Genomic DNA, 20613 nt, shown 5'->3' with positions numbered 1-20613 from the left:
GCTTAGTCTTTAACTAATTGATAAGAAATACATACGTTTACTTCACAATTATTCATTAATAAATCAGTTCTGCTCTCACAAAGGATCCATTCTTATGGTAGTTGCAATAATGGGACTTTCTACAACATACTCACCAATCAGTTTAAATCCCACCCAAAGAACCACAATTGGACGTATTTGTTAGTGTTTGCCCTGAATTTCCTACCTTATTTGAATTCTATCATAATTGTATTTTATTTCAAAAAAGTTTTTTTGGTGGAAAAGATCTCTTCCATATATTTGAATAATCGTTTCTTGGAGGAAAAGTTTCAGACTCCTATAAATTGAAGAGCCGTCTCTTTCTCACACAACTCACAATAGCATCCACAATGTAGTCGTTTAAAGATTCTTGTTTAGGGGGATATTTTTCTCTCAATAGTTTTTATGCTTTTATATTAGTTTTTCATATGTAGACTAATTGATCAAAGCGTATTATGTCTCTTTTTAGTATAGTTTTCTTTGTCGTCTATCAAGTTTTGCAATTGTAAGCTTTCACATGACGCCCTGATTATTTCGATCACCAACAAGTGGTATCAGAGCCAATGGTTAGCGAGGTTGATAACAGGTTCATGGCGGGTTCAAATCAAGCTGCAACCAATTTCACGATAATGAATATTTTGTCCGGCTACAAGTGGAGGAAAAGTTTCACCTATATTTTTAACATTCTCTGCTACTGCATCTTTGAAAATAAAAACAAAATCTTTTAAAACCATTTTAACCCATAATACTTATAACTTTATTTTCTAACGGTGGTAAGCATTCAGTGATGAAGATTATATGAAGAGGGAGAATCAAGATTATTTTGCCAGAAAATTCAGGCCAATTAAGGGGTGATTTGTTAGGGTTTGCCCTGAATTTTCTACTTTATTTGTGTTCTAACATAATTGTGATTTATTTCAAAAAGGTTTTCTTGATGGAAAAGGATTCCTTGGTGGAAAAGATCTCTTCCATATGTGAATAATCACTTCTTGGAGGAAAAGTTTGGACTTCTATAAATTGAAGATCCGTCTCTCTCACACAGTACACACAATAGCATCCACAATGTAGTCAGTTAAAGAATCTTGTTTAGGGGGAGATTTTTCTCTCAATAGATTTTATGCTTTTATATTAGTTTTTCATATGTAGATCAATTGATCAAAGCGTATTATAATAGTATGCCTTTTTTAGTATAGTTTTCTTTGTCGTCTAATTTATCGTATGTCAAGGTTTCCAATTGTAAGCTTCCGCATGACGCCGTGATTATTTCGATTCTAACAGTATTCTGTTAGGGATTTGGGTTTATAGCTTTTTTGGCCAAGCTTATTTTTCTCCAAAAGTGCTTATTTTTGCCAATAAGTGATTATTTTAAAAAAATTCAGGTGTTTGACCAAGCTCTTGAGAGAAAATAAGTACTTCTGGGGAGTAGCAGAAGTTGTTTTCAGAAGTTCAAAAAATAGCTTCTGCCTAAAAGGACTTTTTTAAAAACACTTTTGAGGAAAGTTACACTTAGAAGAAATTTTTAAAAGCATGGTCAAACACTAATTACTGCTCAAAAGTGTTTTTTAAATTAATTGGCCAAACACAAACTGCTCTTCGCCAAAAGTACTTTTCTGAAAAACAATTTAAAAAAAAAGCACTTTTCAAAATAAGCTGATTTTAGAAGCTTAGTCAAACAGACTATCAATGTATTCTGTCAATAAGGGAAATAAGACTTGGGCTTGGGTTAAAAGGGAGTGGATCGGGTTTGGGTCGGGTTTGGGATGATATGTAATTTAATTTGGGATGAGTTCATTTAGTGACATGGACCTTTAATTGGGCGCCACGTGCAAAACCTGGCACGTAAAACCAACCATTTGAGCAGTTAATTAAAAATGGTACGAATTTACACTTTTAGTCACGACGATGACATAAATGAACTATTAACAAGTGACATGGATGAGTCATTTCGGATAGTTCGATAACATATTTCAGCTTATTCTCTTTAATATATAATGAGACTAGGATAAAGTGCTTAAATATGCATGCGAATGTTAACTTGTGTTTGAAAAATAAATACCAATATCCACGACTTAAATTGCATTGATCTTTATATTATTTTTTTATGATTGTATAAAAGAGGTTTTACTGAAAAAGTATTGTTTGTCAATGACATGTAACGTCACTTGTTCATTAACTAATTGCAATTATTTTGACTACACTAATTGCAATATATATATATATATATATAAACTTCGTTCCCAATAAAATATTCCCAGATAAATTGAGACAAAAGGAGAAATTTTAATTAAATCTTGTGACACTCTTAGAATTTAAGGACTAATATTATGATGTAAATTTTGGTTTATCTTGAATTGCAAGAAGTAAATGAAATATAAATAACTTTAATTAAGGAAGTTAATTTTCACTCACCACTAGAGCGCTTTCACAATAATCTTATTAATATTACGTAATGAAATTTCAGTCTTCATCAAGTATTGATGATATTTGAGAAAAATCTTGAAGTAGAAAATTTAATACCAGATTAAGCAGTTAAGGTCAATTAATTCCAGATTACCTCTAACTTGTCTTATGATTCTAGCTAGGACCAAAATAAGAACAAAATCATGATACATCAATAAATTAACACAATCTAATATAATGATATTTATACTAAAACCCCTCAAATTTATAGTTTTTTTCATGTATTCCACCTATTTTCAAATTTATAATCGACAAAAGGGTTGTTCAATCTTTTTCCTATTTAAGGGTTGTGATCTACCCCTTTGTATCTCACCTCAGTCTTCACGACTCATTTTCACTTTGAATCTATAAGGCTTAGTTTATTCAGTGTTGATATTCATCAACTTCTTAAACTCTTACTTCAGATGGATGATGCTTTTTCACCTTCAATGCTTGTATCTGCTAATCCTTTTTCAGATGATAACATGAATGCTTCGGACTGCTCCATTTGCTTGGAGGATATTACAAATAACAATGAACGCAGGTCAATCGCCAAATTACAATGTGGTCACTTTTTCCACTTGGGTATGCAACATAAATTTTAAAATTTCAGCAATAGCTAGTAGCTAGATATATATTGGTATGTTTCACTTGTGTATTGGTTAATTACAAGATCTATTGTCTTCTTGGATCTCTTTTCTTGAAGTTATTTACAGTTATGGACACTAATTTGTTTAGACTTACTAATGAAGGTCTCATAAGTTATTCTAACAATATAATTTTCTCGTCCATTTAAAAAAAAAAAATGAAATGGAGTAATAACGTCTCTCTCTCTGTCTTCGTTCTTCTCGATTCATCTCTTTCGGATTTGGAAGAACTTTTTCTAGAAGTTAGTTTGGAAACATTTTAGAGAAGAGAAAAAGTATGTTTTTATGAGTAGTTGATTTTAGGAGTTCCGGTCTCAGGAAAAAGAAGTGTCTCAAGGAAATTATTAACTAAGAAAATGTTTACAAAAAAGTGTCTCAAACAAACGCTTCTAGAATTGAAAAAAGAAAAAAACAAACGCTTTCAGACAAGCTTGATTGCATAGCCAACAATTTTAATGAGTCAAATCTTTATGATTGTATGGATCCCCTTGTTTTTTTCTCTCTACATTGGATGATGGGAAGAGAAGAGAAAATAAAAGAGTAAAAATTGAATCAGTACCTATTATATGAGAGGCTTCTACCAATAGACCAAAACCATAATCCTAGTACTGATGCCTTCTTGTTGGATATCAAATATTCTCCCACGATACGCGATTTTGACACATCTAAAACAGTTCAATAGTCTATTCATCCTTTATCTATGTATTTCGTTAACTTATAAGACTGTTATCGTCCTTTTCCGTACTCAACTTTTTTTATATAGAGTAAATATCTTTTGGTGAAATTAATTGCTCCATTATATATATATATATATATATATATATATAGAGAGAGAGAGAGAGAGGAAATTGGCTGTGTATGTGTGCGCGTGCTTACGTATATTTAAAATTTTAATGCAGATTGTATAGGTTCGGAATTTAATGTAAGGGGTGTAATGCGTTGCCCCAATTGTAGAGAGGTAGAAGATGGAAATTGGCTATTTTCAGAAGGCAAGGGACCTTATGAACACTATGACGTGGAAGAGAGTGAGGAGGATGATGAACTTGAACTGGTAATTTAAAAAATTATATCACTTATATAAATCATACTAGAATCACCTTCTACTTATATGTTTTGCATTTAACATCTCTCTCATTCTCATTTGCTTTTTTCTTTTGTGATTTATGTATACCAACAAACATGTTTTATTAGACGATACGGGTAAATCAGGCTTTTTTTTATTTATTCTTCCTTTTATAATTTTCCTGAAGAGGAGGAAAAGCAAAAAATACTTTGTGAAATTTCAACCCTATACTTAGTGATGTGATGCATTATCTTGTTAGAACAACAAAATTATAACATCAAGTTCGTATTAATTATACATGTGTCTATTGGTTAATAAGAATATTATTTTTAAGTTATAAGTTAAATCATATATAACTTCAAAGGTAAGATTTAGTTACTTTTGAAGAATATTAATTAGTTTCAACGAACTGTAGCTGGCTTGGTGTGAATGTATATTGTGATCGGTTGGATGTGCGAATTACAAAGTCTCATAATATTGATAGGTTTAGAAAAGGTACATATAAGGTAGTAGGAAGCTTTTAATGGTGTGATGCTTTTTTGAGAAAATGGCGAGAAATTGGCTCAAAGCACATAATATCACATTATGTTAAGGATATCTTTGGATTATCTTAAACTAACAACTTTGGATTATCTTAAACTGACAACTGGTATCTAGAGCCAATGATTCGACAAGACAAGTATGAAGATGACAAAGTGATGGTGTGGGGCCGACTTAGTGCCTTTGGTCTACGAGCCGATTTATTACCTTTATGCGTAGCCTTGGAGACACATATACAAAAAAACGATGAAATTTGGTGGCCATAAATTCGTGGATGATGTGGTGCACACTATTAATCTCCAAATAAGCTCATACCATGAAGAGTTCTGTAGAACTTTGTTCGTTATGGGTCAAAACTTTGTTTGAGGAGAGATTATTGGGTGTATGAATGAAGTTCCACATTAATAGTTAAAAATAAAAAAAACATTACATATGATATGTAGGAAACTTTAAATGGTGTGGGTACGTTTAGAGAAAACCGTGCGAACATGTCCCAAAGAGGACAATATCATGCTTGGGTGATATGCACATATAGATCTTTTTGGTGCCATTGTTTAAAATTTGACCTTGACAAGAAAGAAACAACTGTTTCACTAGAAAAGCAAGAGCGAAATTCTAGTGGATCACCAGGATATTTTATTTGAAATTTTTCTAACATTGATTTTGCTTTTATTTGTTTACTTATTGATTTGTTTATTAACATTTACTAAGTACTTCGGAAATGCTTTTCACCAGTTACTAGAGAATTTGATAGGTGGATGTACACATATTAGCTCTCACATTCTTACATTAAAAAGGAAAGAAAAAGGAACTTGTCTGACAAACTCATAAGCATCTAATATAATTTCTAAATTTTCCTCAAATTTTTGAATAATTGCCTGAACAGCAAGCGGAGATGCGCTACAGCCCAGCCGTTGAAGTGGAAGCTCAAATTGCTAGGGATATAAGGTAAGCTGAAAATCATTCATATATATATATATATATATATATATATATATATATATATATATATATATATATATATAAGTCATTTGATCATATGACAAGTGGCTATAGTATAAGTACTAGGTGGCGCACATTAATGAGACAAGACATGACTAGTCATTTGATTGAAATTAGCCTATGAAAAAATCAAGACAACCTAAATAAATTTTGATTAAACTGAAGTTACTATTACTATCTGATTAATGATTAAAAATCTATTGAATTTTGTTCTTCGATGGGCATAATTTAATTTTCTCAAACTAGAAATCAACTCAAGTTATAACTTATTTGATATACTCTCCTATTCTTACCCGAAATAAGACTCCCATTAAAATAATAATTGCACATATCTCACTTAAATATGTTACTCCAAATACGAGTTCAAGTTTGGCGCCAATCGGTGTATCTTTTCTAACACTATCAGTAGCATTGACATGTATGCTATAACAGGTCACTAACTTTTTTCTAATTCATTTTCATTTTCTTAATTTTATATGCTGATATTTTATTTTTCCCTTCTCTCTCTCTTAAAAAAATTTCGTCTTTTGTGGTCAATCATCCATTTATCTCTATTTTGGCTCTTCTCCCTCATATACATAGTCCACCAAACTTAAACTCTATTAAGATTACTCGTGAACTGCAATTATTGTCTGATTTAAATAAATATGAGATCTTAGTCTACCTTATATTTTCTAATCCAAGCGATGTCTTGGATGTCTTTACCATTAGAGATACATAAATACAACTAAAATTTAACTTATATACATTAGTGATGATGTAAAGAATTTTTATGCTATATTAAGCTCTCTAAAAACTAATTTGACGTACGTAAATATATGTAGTAAGATTGAATTAATTATCAGCAAAACATGGTAAATAATTTATTATTGCTAGTAAAACTACATTGATATCCAAAATAATTTACACTCATATAATTTAAATCCGTCTGACAAATGTTTTGTTGTTTATATTTTGGTTATGAAAAAATGTAAAAGGGGTCCGGTTACAAACTTCCTTCCAAGGGTCTTCATATTGACGGGTTGTGCACAACACTGCCCAGCTGCAGAAGGTTGTGCAAGTTCTCATAGTACTACTTCCTTGCCAGCCATAAATCTCCAATGTCAGCAGCCTGTTACGAACATCATTGTGAATTCTCCTACAACTGTTGCTATCATCAGGAGTGTAATCAACTCCACCAATGTGCCTGATGGAAATGGGTAAGATTATATTTCAATAACTAAAGTTATGCTACTTTTTTTGAGTTTATTTTAGTACTTGATTTAGTATTGAAATAATATATATATATATATATACACATACACACACACTAATATGCGTGTCTCATAATATATATATATATATATATATATATATATATACACACACTAATATGCGTGTCTCATAATATAATTACAAGAGTTGGTAACCCGTGCATTGAGCAGGATTTAACAAAATGAACCGTTTCTCTTTGAGAAGATGTGTTCTTTTGACAAAATTAACACATCTTGAAGGACAGATAAACAACACTATATAGTTGAATGACCATATGAGAAAGCAACACTCAAATTGAGGAGTAACTCTTTAAATTTGATAGCTTTGACCTTTATACTACTAGTATATGATATGAATGTGATTATTTAAGAATATTATATGACGTGAACGTATTATAGTCGTACACTATATATTTCTATTAATCAGCATTGGAATGGTTTTTGAATTAATCATAAGAGTAATATTTTTTGTGGCATCCTCACCACCACAAAGTTAGAAACTCACAACTGCGGCAACCAATATATGCATGTTGTAGCATTTTCTAAACTTCTAGTGGCGTCAAACAAAAATATATATACATGCCACTTGATTCTTCAATTGAAGTTCACTCTTATTCTTCACTAAGCTATATATCTTTTATACGTACTTTGGTAGAGTGCAGTGTATTATTTTCTCAATTTTGCTAATTAATTATTTCATGTGTCATATGTTACTAGGCCTACAGGAGCTGCAAATGGAGGACCGATGCAAATCCTTATCCATCAGCAGTTTCAACCAACGCAAATTCCTGCTCCTTCGTCTGATGTTAATGGAACTGTCGAGCGTGAAGAAGCGACGCCTCCGCCATCAGAAAATGGACCAGCACCTCAACCAAATGAGCAGGCTGTTACTAATAATCCAGAACCTAATTATCTTGAGCTTACTCTGGCAACTGAATCAACTATTGAGGAGATCAATCACCTTTTGCCCGAAAGCATGAACCTGGAAAATTCTACAGAGGAGAATAGGCAAGCTTCTGATGAACAAGATGATGAAATGGAGGAAAATATCGACTGTTCAAGTTGCTCTTCCCTTGAATTCTGAATGAATAGTACCATGATCATATCTATGGTACTTATGACTTATTATGAACTATTTATTTTAGTGTTTGTGTTTTGGGATTGTTTTCTGTCTTGTTTTTAAAGAGTGTGCGATATGTCAAAGTACTTGGAAACTTTTGATTATCCCAGTGATGGGTTGACATTTTCATAATTAATTATCAGTTTCAAATTGCTTTGTTTATCTACTTTTTATTTTTATTTTTTATTTTTAAATTTATGCCTTTGAGGTGGCGTGGACCTTTTATTTCTTCGGGATGGAATGTACAGGAAACAGAGGGTAAGAGTGGCCTCTGGAGGAGCATTTACAAGATCCATATGCTTGCTTGAGGTACTCTATAGTGAGAAATGAACTCTCTAAGCAAAAATTAGGTTCACAAAAATTTACAATTGTACAAAGATGTTCTTCCTTTGTTTATGCCTAATTGATGCCATGTTTGCCTTGTCAAGAATGTATGGCCTATCGCATCTTTAGGAAGGTCTTTGGACTGAAAAAAATGCCCATCTTGTTCGTCGATGCTCCATTTGGCTAGCGCGTCTGCGACTTGATTAGCTTCTCTATAACAATGTTGGATAATATGATTTGTTTGAGATAGCATTTGTTTGATATCATCTATGGCGTCTTGGAGTTGCCATGCGTTGTTCGTATTGCCCTTGAGAATATTGACAACAACCAAGGAATCCCATTCAAGGATTATGTTTCGAAAACCTTGAGAAATACACCATTGCACCCCTAATTTGGCCGCAAATGCTTCTGCTAAATTGATGCTTCCCTTGCCTAGATTTTTAGCAAATGCCGAGATGAGTGTGCCGTTGTAATCTCTGATAATTACTCCGACTCCTATCGAATCATCACTGTTATGGCTGCCATCCGTATTGACTCTTATCCAATCTAATGGGGGTTTGATCCACCTCACTATGATGCACTCGATCTTGTGTGAAATCTGCATGATCTGCTTGCTAAGTCCATTCCAGTGTGGGTTGTAATTAGTCTTTGAGATTATCCACCTGAAATGATAAGAAACATTGTAAATTAGTCTGGTCTTAGACACTTTAAGAATTACCATACCTGTTTGAGCACCGAGCCTTCCAAATTTCCAGCATATGACCATAGGGGCTGCTTTGAGTATTTCTCTGTGAAGTCCATTTCTTGCCTTGGTTATCCACCGTTTCAATAAAAATTGTCCTGATTGTGCCAGGTTCCCATAGAATACCCAGTGGAGTTCCAAAAAAAGATTCCAAACATCTTTGGCGAAATCTCCATCTAAGAATGTTTGCTGAATATTCTCTGTTTTGCCCACTACACAACAACAACACCTGGAAGCAAAAACAATTCCAAAGCTACTAATGGTTTCATCAAAGGGCAATTTTCTTTTTAACATTTTTCAAACTAAAAATGACATTTTAAAAGGAATTAATTTGCGCCAAATTTTTTGGAAGAAAGGGTCTTTTATACGAGTTTTCCTGTTAATCATCCATGGGAAGAAGTAGAGAACTTGCCACTAGAACAAGACATCCAAACACAATAATCATCCCTAGCAGGACTCCTGATAGGAATATTAAGAATAGTTTCAGAGAGCAATTCAGGGGAATGCATGTGGTCTATGTTCCAAGTACCATCCACTATCAAGTCATTCACTATCTAAGTTCTATTAATGTTATCATGGTTTATAGCTTGAGCAATGGCCCCTAGACCCGTCTAGTTGTCCCACCATAGATTAGAAGAGCCTAAGTTAATCTTCCACAACATTTGCTCCTCCGCTTTGTCTTTGACCTCTAACAGGCTTTGCCACCCATGAGATAGGCCTGCTCTCCATTTTCTGTCGACTGGATGAGCTAATCGACAATATTTGATCTTAATAAAATCAGCCCAAAGAGAGTTGACAGTTCTAAATCTCCACCATCTTTTCATTGCAAGTGCCTCGTTGATATCCTTCAATCTTCTAAAGCCAATTCCACCTTCATCGGTGGGATAGCACATTTTAGCACATTGTGATATCTTATCCTAATATTAGACAGTAGTCATTTGTCGAGTTGAAAAGAACCCATAGCATCACTCTACAGTTGTTAAAATGCTAAAAAGAACTTGTTCTAATCTAGTCATTGTCATGTCCCAAATCGGTGAACGTATGGGCACCTACCCTTTTCCCACCTGGTAGGTGAACCTGTTCCTTAACCACAATTCGAATCAATAATAATGTAAACCAAACCATCAAATATATATAATAAGTCTAGAGTAGATAAGTAAATAAGTGCGGAAATAATATAAACAATCCCAAGAAATCTGTTCTAGGGCTGTACAAGAGCCATTACTACAAATACTACAAGTCTGAATATGAATACATAGTCTGAAAAAGTGGAATACTGTCTCGGAACATCAAAATAAGACAAGTAAATAAGAAGAGGCATCCGGGCTGCAGATCCGTCCATGTGCTTACCCTAGATGCTGGTCAGCAAAGCCTTGGGAATTAGCCCCGAAGAGAGGAAGTCGACCTTGTCACCTACTCTACTCTCATAAAAGAATCCAGCAAGGTAGTATCAGTACAAACACTATGTACTGGTAGGTATCATAGGCCGACAACAGCTAGCTAACATATATAAACGAAGAGACCGAAAGATAAACATGCTTACAATCAAGTATCAATCAACACAGTCCAAGAATAGTATCATAAGTACAAAAAGATCAACAGCCGAATCATAGTCTATGGTGAAACACCTAAACACAAGTCTGCCAAGAATGATCACAACCACAAGTACAACCCACGAATCTGATCAATGGATACAAAATGAGATGATAATGATGAATGCATATGCAATGCAATGATACACACACGCTCCGGGCAGAATACTTCCACTCCTCGATAGTTATGACCCATGGGGCACCTGCAAAGTCTATGTAGCTGTTGCGGCACACAACCCGATCTTTTATATATATATATATGTTGCGGCGCGCAACTTGATCAAATATATGTATAATATATTTTGCGGCACGCAACACGATCCAAATGTATGAGTATGAATGCATGAATGATATCAATGCCAATGAGAATCTATCAATACCAACGGTGCCACACATGGACACATATCACAACATCACGAATAAATCACATCCTTCTTCTTTATAAGACAATACCTAATAAATGAGAGATACGGGTTCACAATCATGATAAGACACTCAGCATCAAGTCTAATATCACACATGTGGCAACAAACCAATAGATCATAACAAGGCAACAAGCCACAATCAAACAATAATACCAAACCCAGGTAATCCATCCCAACTTCGTACTCGAAGGTGTACATGCTTTCTCCAACAATTACTAAATCTACATATGTTTTGCTAACCGAAGTCTAACCATAAGGTAAGTCGTAACCTACCTGGTAGCCGAGCGGGAGCCACGAATAATCACACCTTTGCCTTGCCTTTTCGGAGAGCCTCCAAACACTTAAAGCCTATCCATAATTGAATTCTAAGTTAGAAACAAGGAAAAACGATACCTATATTGCTAGGCTATCTTTCGAATCAAAATCAACTATGGAAGAAGCGGAAGACGGGCCCACAAGGGCAAAACGGATATTTTAAAAGTGAACTCGGTAACCCAACATTCTAGAAGTTCAAATCCACTATTCAATTGCTAGATTAACTCAAGAATAGGTCAATTTCATTATTCAAGTCAAAACCCCTAATTTGGGTATAAATCCTAACTTTCAATCTTTCAATTCATCAACAATAATGGAAGATTCAAGCCTATTAGTTACTAAATCATCAAATTCCATACTTAGATTAGTCAAATCCACCAACAATTTTCATTTAGAAAGACCTAAATCAATAAAATATACATCAAAACCCATCTTTCCTCTTAAGTTCTATAGAATTTCTAGCATGGATTAAAGCTTAGGAAAGGTAAAGAAATGAATTCTAGGTTAGAGAACTTAACCATAACACAAATCAGCCAAGAACTCCTTCAATTTGCCTCAAAAGATGCTTAGAAACAATAAGGGAACTGATAGGAAATGAAGGATTTTTACTAGGCATTAAATAGAATTTTGGTCCCGTCATTCGCTGCAGCGGGCGGACCGTAGGCTACAGCGGGCCCGCCACAGCGGCCCACCTTCGCTATCACGAGTCCGCTACAACGGGCTACCAACCGCTGTGGTGACTCATCACCATTCCCTTCCCCTCGCCATAGGGTACCAGACCCTCGTTGTGGCTTATCCGCTACGGCGCATCTGGTGCCGCTACGGCGGACACTAGACACCAGAATTCCTAGCTTTTCATTAACTCAATTCCGAAATCCGACAATCACCCGAGAACTCATAGATACAAACTAGACATGCATTCACACATAAAAACACGCTACGGATCACTCGCGGTCTTGGAATTCCTAACGGAGGTCTATTTGACCGGCTCAACACCCAATGGCCAAATACTAACTTTCCAACCAATAACCCGAAACGCTCCCAAGTGCCTTGGGAACAGAACCGAACATCCCACCAAGTGATAATCAGTCATTCGGACTTCTCTAAATCGACGAATTTCCGAAAAAGGTCGTTTACCTAAAAGTCAACTATTGGTCAAACGTTTTTCATTTTAAGGCTCTATTTCACGAAAGATATCATAAATCTTGCCTGATCACCTCGGGGACCGTATCACCCATTCCCGCGGGTCAAAATCGAACTGATAAGGCTCGGGGAAGGGTCAACGGGAGGGGGGAGGGGGTAAATGGATCAAAAGTGTTATAACGACCAAACGGGTCATTACATTCATGTGGTGGCAAGTTTGGAAAGGGTAAGCGCTATGATATATGTAATATAAACAAAAGGCACTTATCTACTATAACAAATGAAAATGACCTGATAATTAAAAAAAATCTTTAAAATTATCAACTGATATAAGCTAAACTATCTTCATACTTAAAGATTGAACCGTAACTAAAGTTTACTAAGTTCATGTGTTATAGGTGAGAAGTTTTAATTAGTAGTACTGTTTTAAATTAACATAAATATCTTGTAGAAGTTTTTAGTGTAGATTTTCTAATTTTGTTTGGGTAGTAGCTTTTAAGTATGACTGTATCCTAATGGATTAGTTATATACTTGAGGGACATGCCCATGCACATTTTACATTTTCAAGTATTGCATACTTTGTATAGTTATTTGGTGAAGGATAGTAGTAAAGAATCTATGAAAGAACATAATGCTAAATGTCGTATACGTAAATGTTTGATGTATGTGGCAGATGCCATAATACTTAGATCTTAGAGACAGCTAATCCGAGAATCAGAGTCATTCGTATGTATATCATATCTTTCTAATTCATGTTAGGGTACCTTTAACAGGAAAAGTACAATAAGACAGAAGTAGCACAATTATTAAGACAGAAGTAGCACAATTATCTTTTAAATTGTATAGCTGTAAGAATAGCATGAAATAAAATTGTTTTCAATTGTGAGGTGACAGAAAACAATGTGCCATGTATTGAAATAAAATAAACTCATTACCAAAATCAAAGAGATATCTGTACAAAATGAGCTCCTTTCTTCATTATATTTGCCAAAAGAAGGACATTGCATTACCAATGAGCCTCAGTTACCGCATGTTTTAAGCTCGGCTCTTGAGTTACTCAACAGTTGCTTAGAACTGGTTGCTATTACCTTGCTAGTCGGGAAAGTTGGTATTGCATACCGTACTTGAGTAAATAATATCTGAACCGCTTTCTTTCCTTGACAAAAGGCTGGGGTGTCCTACTGCAACACATGGTTTAGATGAAGTAAAACTTGACCACTAATTTTTTCAAGTGAATTTCTTAATAAAAAAAAAAAAAAAAAAAAAAAGAGTTTAATTCGATATCAATGTTGAGAATATGTAAATAGGTAGAAAACCTTGTTGAGAACATGTAAAAATATAGAGAACCATGAAGACCAACACAATTGTCTATATGAATCTCGATGCAATACAAGCCGAGATCAATAATCTCGTGTTGAGTGTCTATAGATGCCTTGAATTATTCTTATCTCAAAGCATAATTTGTTGAAATGAACCTAAAGAAAGTAACTCTTTCGTATCATGTTGCTTCTTCAAGATTACAAAAAAGAGTACACCTAAGGAAACCAAAGCAACATGTAGATGTATCTCTCCAATTTTACGGAAGTGGGAGGTAGTGGAGGCTGACTTTTGTTAGTGTTAAGATTTCAATGATGACATGGTTGTTATGTAGGTACAATACTCAAAGGAGCGGACAGGCCAAATTTAGCAGTCTACAACTGTGGTGAAGCCCAGTCGGCTGCACAAGAGAAGATACACTACTCAAATGCAGATAGGCCCAATGCAATAAAGTGTATCTTGCCGCACAAGTGAAGGTCAAATAAGTGAGATAGGCGCGAACGCCTATTTATGGAAGAAATTAAGGCAATAATGGAAGATCCAGGTGAAAAGAAAGCTACATAAAGTACCACACGAGATACTCTTGTGTATCAAAAGGAAGATGATAAATCAGCGAAGGTAGATTTCAATCAAGAGATATTCAAGATCAATCAAGTTTTCATCAACAAGGAAAGCAAGTACCAAGACAAGTCATCACGAGGAAATTAAGGAAGAAAATCATGCTACCAAATTAGCTCTGCCCTTATTCTTGGAAAATAGGATCTCATACTCCTCTTTCCAAGGATCAACACTCTTGGGTTGCCATCTTTGTCAAGAGCCTATACTGACTTCAACAAGTATTTAAGAGGCTCCATTGTAGCCGAAGAGAAACATACTTTCGTCTCATCTTCTCTAGTTCTCTGCTTTACTTTTCATAAACATTGTATTTCTGAGTGATCTATAGTGTAAACTAAAAAGAAAGAAGAGATATAGTATAGTTGGTGAGGCATTGTATCAAAAGATTACGAGTGTTTGAGTGTAGACGTAGGAGCTCCATTCAAACAATCATTGTAACAAACCTTTCAATTTTAGAGCTGTAGAGATCACCCTTGCAACCCAAGGAAACTGAACGTCGGATTCACATTGAATCCGAACCAGTATAAATATTGTGTGTCAATACTTTCTGCACTTATTCTGTCTAATAGTCGACTACTGATCCTAGGAAGTCGACTAGCAAATCGAAAAATTATAATTCACACCCCCCCCCCCCCCCCCCCCCACTACAAGAAACTTGACTTTTAACGACCATTTCTTAACGAAAGGAGATGAATCCGGTCGTTATAAATATACATGTAAAGACCGAAAAAAAATTCAGTCGTTAAAATTAACTTTTAGCTCAACTCTAACGAGAAAATAATATCCGGTCTTAAAAAGCATGACATCCAGTCGTTACTAAACTAAAAAAAGAGCGCCACATTTGTTTCCCTCAAAATTTTCCCCCAAACGCCTTCCCTCTTAAAAAAAACAAGAAAAACCCTAAGACACAAACAAAACAGTTTCAGCGATTTGGTCATTCCCTAAGCCCCTTCTCCATATCTGTGCCACTGATCAATCTACAGTGCTTCTATCTCCAATTATCACCGCTTTACAGTGGCGGCACAAAGCTAGGGTGAGTTTGTTCACTTTACTACGTGGTTCTACTTTGATTTTCCGTTGGTTTTTAATTTCTGCTAGATCTCCAATTTCAGTTCTAGTTCCTGAAGTTGTCATCCTATTATCACCTTGCTTAATCTGGTAAAGCCCATAAATTTCATTTGTGTAGGAGTGTATCTGTTTGTTGTCTCTTACTAATCGATTATGTGTTATAATATGAGAGGCTTCGAGTTCTGAATCAAATGCCATAGTGTGTTCACATATGTCTGAATAAATATTAAGACATATGGATTATGGTTTTGCCGAAGAGAATTACATAATACATCTCCGTATATAGTATGTTATTTATCTCTAACTTAATGCATGCAGAAGCGAATCAGTCTTGTACTTAATGGTGTTACAAATCCTAATTTTCATCATGTTTTGGATTGCTCTCTTGGACATTAAGGAAAATTTTGTGTGTATGGTTTGATTTTGGGCATATGTGAACCTATTAAAAGAGAAATTTCATCTATTTCTTGTTGTCTGACTCCTATTGATTGGACTTGATTGGTAATGTTTGATGAGTCTTTAAGGGATTGTGGTATGAAAAAGAGATAGTTGAAGAACTATAATAGTTAAGGATAACTCTGGAACTTGTATAGATACCATTTTCATTATTTATAAATTCAATTAAACAGATGATTCAAGTTTAGATATTCTCCAAGATTAAAAAATAATAGAATTTTAAACAAATATGAGTAGGGATCGAAATGGTGTCGTATGGTGTGATTTTTTCTTAACCCGCAAAAGTTCAACCCGCCCCGCCCCACTGAAGTGTTTTCTTTTTTATTTTGTTAGTCTTATTTCTTTTTGTTCTTTTGGATGAACTTTTTCATGTCTTCTAAGGATTTAAGGTTGGCTGTTCTTGAGTTCCTTTTTTTTTTGGCCTTTAATGTAGCTGCTTTGTTAAGTTTCACCTGTATATTGCAAATAGGATTAAAACTGCTTACAGTCTAAAAATAATAATAAAGATCTTTAGAACTTGATCTCTTTTTCAAAAATGTTCTGAGTAGTAAAATTTGGCTCTATGTCTGGAATCCTGTTTAGCAAAATCAAGACAAGCCAAGTGCATTTCTCACTTTTTTGACAAACATAGCCAAATTTGACTGGCATTAGTACAAATCTATAGAAACAGTAACCTAAAGATTCCAACCTAAACATTCACTTTAGAGAGTGAGTATGGCTTCAACTTTCAAGTTGTTATCCTTTTTCTAATATAATCGCACGTAGCAAGAGCTTGTTTTCCCTGATGACATTAAATTGTATCAACAAATGATACTCTCTTCACTTCAAAGTATAAGCTACCACCGTGCCCACACTCACACCCGTAGAATATTAATTTTCTTATTTCGACACACCCCGTACCTGCATATGTTTGAACCTGCACCCGCACCGCCCCATTGCCATCCCTAAATATGAATAGTTGAGTGGATGTCAGGTGACGGTTCAACTACATATATGAGCTGCTCTGTCACCGAGAAATAAGATTGTAACAGCTTCATGGGTATTTACTCTTTTTCCATGAACATATAATTTATTAAATTCCAGATTTCTACACTTCTAGAATTAGAATTTCACTCTGCAAGATTTCTGCACTCCTTAAATTGCAACATCTTTTGCTAAGCTTGCTATTTTTGCTATCACAGTTCTTTGGATATTGACATGCATGCCATACAAGTAAGTTGTATCTGTAGGTATGTCCTTGAAAATATTATTCAAAAAAGACACTTTTGAGCTGCCAGCAATTCCAAAAGGATAGGCATGTGTTCAGGAAGAACCATAATATTAGAGTTAGTATTTTGCACCTTTTAATGATAAATACATAGGAAATGCCAGGAAAACACTAAATGATAGTCATACATCTAAATTACATCTCGATGTATTTCTTCTATGGAAGTGTGATTCTAACATATTCAGACCATTTCTGTGTTGATTTCTAGCTCAGGAGTGGAGTTTTGTCGTGGAACTTCGATATCAATGTTTTTAATTACTGTAATATGATATTAACATGGTCATTGGCAGGTTTTATAAGTTCATTATGTTGTTAGAAAGTTGGTTTGCAAGAATTTATCTATATGAGGTCACATGTATATATCCTTTTCATTGCAGTTCTTTTGGAAACAATGGCATGAAGAAAATTTTGAACAGATTTTCATTTGTACACATATATGATTGGGAAACTTCGTAGAATTGTATGGTGAATAAAGAAGTTTGTCCGAGAAATTTAGGACATGGACTGGAGATATTTTCTCCATTTGCTTCACATTCCTTTCAGGTATTTGTATTTTGTTTTTTCCTTTTTAAAGTTTTTGTTCTATACAATTTACGTGCGGCATTTACACCTGTATGGTATTTTCTATTTTGATATTCATTGTAGAATGAATTTTTTTTGGTAGGGAGTGCTTTAATCCTACAGATTCAACTTAGTTGTATGATATGTCATATAGGAAAAGAAAAAAAGTAGAAGAGACGTATAGCAACTAGAGATGGGATATGGGCGGATAGCATTAAATTTGAGCTGGTTAAAATGGATCAAGTTAATAGATGGGTCATAAATTTGAGAAAATATCTACTGTATGAGCCTGCTTGGATTGTGGCTTATTTTAGGTGCTTTTAAGCACTTTTGTAGTGTTTGGGTAAGACAAAAAAGTGTTTTTAAGCCAAAATTAACAAAATAAGTCAAACCTATAAGTTAGGATACCTATCCAAATAGGCTCTATATCTACTTTCAGTGTGGCTAGTCTTAATCTCCCCTTTTATTCCAGTTCCATGTTTTACATTCGCTGATCCTGGAGCTCTCTTGTCGAATAAATTGTGATGTCTTTCTTTGGACAGTTCCCTTTCAATTTAGTTGTCTTTTGAATAAATTTATATTTATAGTTTCTAGATATTTCGTAATCTTGATTTTGTGGAAAATAAATAGAAAAAAGTAATAGATATTAGATCTATTATTAACTGACATGTGAAGAGAAATTAGGTAGTGACATAAGAAGTAAAGATCTACTTATCAAAAATCATACAGAGTTTTGGAACAGATTCTGTGTGCAAGCAAATTGATCTATTAGTTGATCCTGATATGATAGGATGTTAGATGTTTGGAGCATTGTATGAGGAGAAGAAAACAGTTGCATCTTTGGGTTACCTTACTGGTTTTATGTAACTTTATTGTGGTGGCTGATTTTACAAGTGATGGATTTTTAAGTCTTATCTTGATTATACTACTAGAAAGAAGAGAAAAAAAAGGTATGCTGCTATGAGAGGTATCATGAGGAATACTTTCGTCAAGCTGGAAAAATAATCTGAAAATGAACGAGAGAAGGATTAAGTAATTTGTTTGATGTTCATGTGTCAGGTAACTTGAAAGTAAATGACTGCTTTCTCTTAATTATAATTTCATTTGAAAAATCTTGAACAAATCAACGGGGCGTGATTATTAGAGTCAAATTTTCATGGTTATTCTTTAACTTTAGACTTTTTACAGGCAAGCTGCAAAATATTATAAAAATGCCAAGTGCAGCACTTACGAGATTTGGGCCTGTGATGACAATTTTCTTTAGTACTTTAGTGAGATGAAAATGAAGTGATTCATCGATTGGCAAAGGCCCGGATGACCGGCTGTTTAGATGCAACCAACATTTGCATCCACCATGTCATCCTCATTTTTTTTTTTTTTGCTCAATTGCAATGTCAACAGATCTGAGCCTCAAATCTGAATATCTCACTGTATCTGGTTTGTCCTTGTTCGACTTAAATTTATCTTCTTGGTATCTAGTCTTTTTGTTTTTGGTGTTCACGCTTCAAAGGTCATGTCTTCCTTTCAAATTGTTTCTCTGTTATTACCATTGAGAAATATAGTATTTTCTTTGAACTCAATTGAAATCATGATCTCAGATTTTCTTTTAGTAATCATGTTTATTAGACCTAATAACTCATGTTTCACTTGCTTGAATCTGTTCTGGAGTTTTAACTGTCCGAACTACTAATGTTCCTTTTTCTTTAGAAATCCTGATCTAGTGGTTCAGTTCTTAAAACATAGAAAATATTAATGTACAGTTGAGATTATTGTCCTCCTCATCAGAATACTTGTTCTTGAACTCAAATTATACGCTGATTATGCCCCCTCCTTTCACAGTAAAAGACAACTTTATTCATGGCTTAGCTTTTTCACTTTATTACTTAACCAAGTTGATGCTCTAATTTATTGGCTTATTGTATAGGAACAAAACTAATGTTGTATATCTATGTATATATGCTTGTAAAAGATTTGAACTCTTTTTGTTAATAAATTCTTTTAACATTGTTTTTTAACAGGTCAAGATTTTGAAGTTTGAAGAACTTTTCCTAGAAGAAAGTGTTGAGCAAGTATAAGCAATTGAAAATTTTAAAGAACAAGTTGAAGCACAACAAAGATCTATTTGGTTTGAGTTGTTTAAGATGTTCTCGATTGTACATTCTACAAATCTATTCTCTTTGTTAGGAGTTGACAAAAATAATGTCATCAATTTGAATGAGTATATTTTCTGTGATATGATTCTCTTGTTCTTTGTAATAACCATAAAATTTATATGAATATCGATTTTTGATATGTTTCTGGATGTGTATTTATATAGATTATCAAACAATGACTGAATTTTTGGCTATCGTAGAGGATTAAGAAACAATTAGCGAAGGTAAAAGAACTTTTAGCGTCCGGATATGTTGTCGTATTTAATGGATTTAACAACTGGAATGACAATCAATGAAGGGAAAATGGGGTCGCTAAAGGAGGTACAACGACCGGATCTCTTGCTGTCACTAGAGATTCTTTAATGACTGGATTTGTAATCCGGTCGTTAACCTTTAACGACAGAGCTTTTAGTGACCGGCGACGACAGGATTTTTTCCGGTCGTTATTACCTAATAGCGACCGGATTGGGATTTTTAGTGACTGGATTTCCCAAGGCCTATTTTCTTGTTGTGTGCCCCCCCCCCCCCCCCCTCCCTCCCTCTCCTCGCACT

The 20613-nt window shown here is 34.4% G+C and overlaps 1 protein-coding gene and 1 long non-coding RNA gene across 3 annotated transcripts; both read left to right on the top strand.

Annotated features, from left to right (window-relative positions):
- The first annotated feature begins 2829 nt into the window (after nucleotides 1-2829).
- LOC132032420 (uncharacterized) lies at nucleotides 2830-8797 on the top strand. Its single transcript, XM_059422046.1, has 5 exons — nucleotides 2830-3042; nucleotides 4004-4155; nucleotides 5594-5655; nucleotides 6687-6908; nucleotides 7680-8797. The coding sequence occupies exons 1-5, from the start codon at nucleotides 2883-2885 to the stop codon at nucleotides 8044-8046; spliced, it is 963 nt and encodes a 320-aa protein (XP_059278029.1). The 5' UTR covers nucleotides 2830-2882; the 3' UTR covers nucleotides 8047-8797.
- Nucleotides 8798-15203: 6406 nt separating this feature from the next.
- Nucleotides 15204-20200, top strand: LOC132034373 (uncharacterized). 2 transcript variants are annotated; one of them, XR_009409060.1, is made up of 3 exons: nucleotides 15204-15589; nucleotides 17725-17890; nucleotides 19927-20200. It is a non-coding gene; the product is annotated as an uncharacterized LOC132034373 (long non-coding RNA). The 2 variants fall into 2 exon arrangements; XR_009409059.1 differs by lacking the exon at nucleotides 15204-15589 and having other exon boundaries at nucleotides 17666-17890.
- Nucleotides 20201-20613: the final 413 nt, after the last annotated feature.

This window comes from Lycium ferocissimum, chromosome 10 (assembly GCF_029784015.1).
Source record: "Lycium ferocissimum isolate CSIRO_LF1 chromosome 10, AGI_CSIRO_Lferr_CH_V1, whole genome shotgun sequence".
Lineage (NCBI taxonomy): Eukaryota > Viridiplantae > Streptophyta > Magnoliopsida > Solanales > Solanaceae > Lycium > Lycium ferocissimum.
The sequence above is the reverse complement of the archived record's forward strand: the minus strand, read 5'-3'. Positions and strand labels throughout refer to the sequence as shown.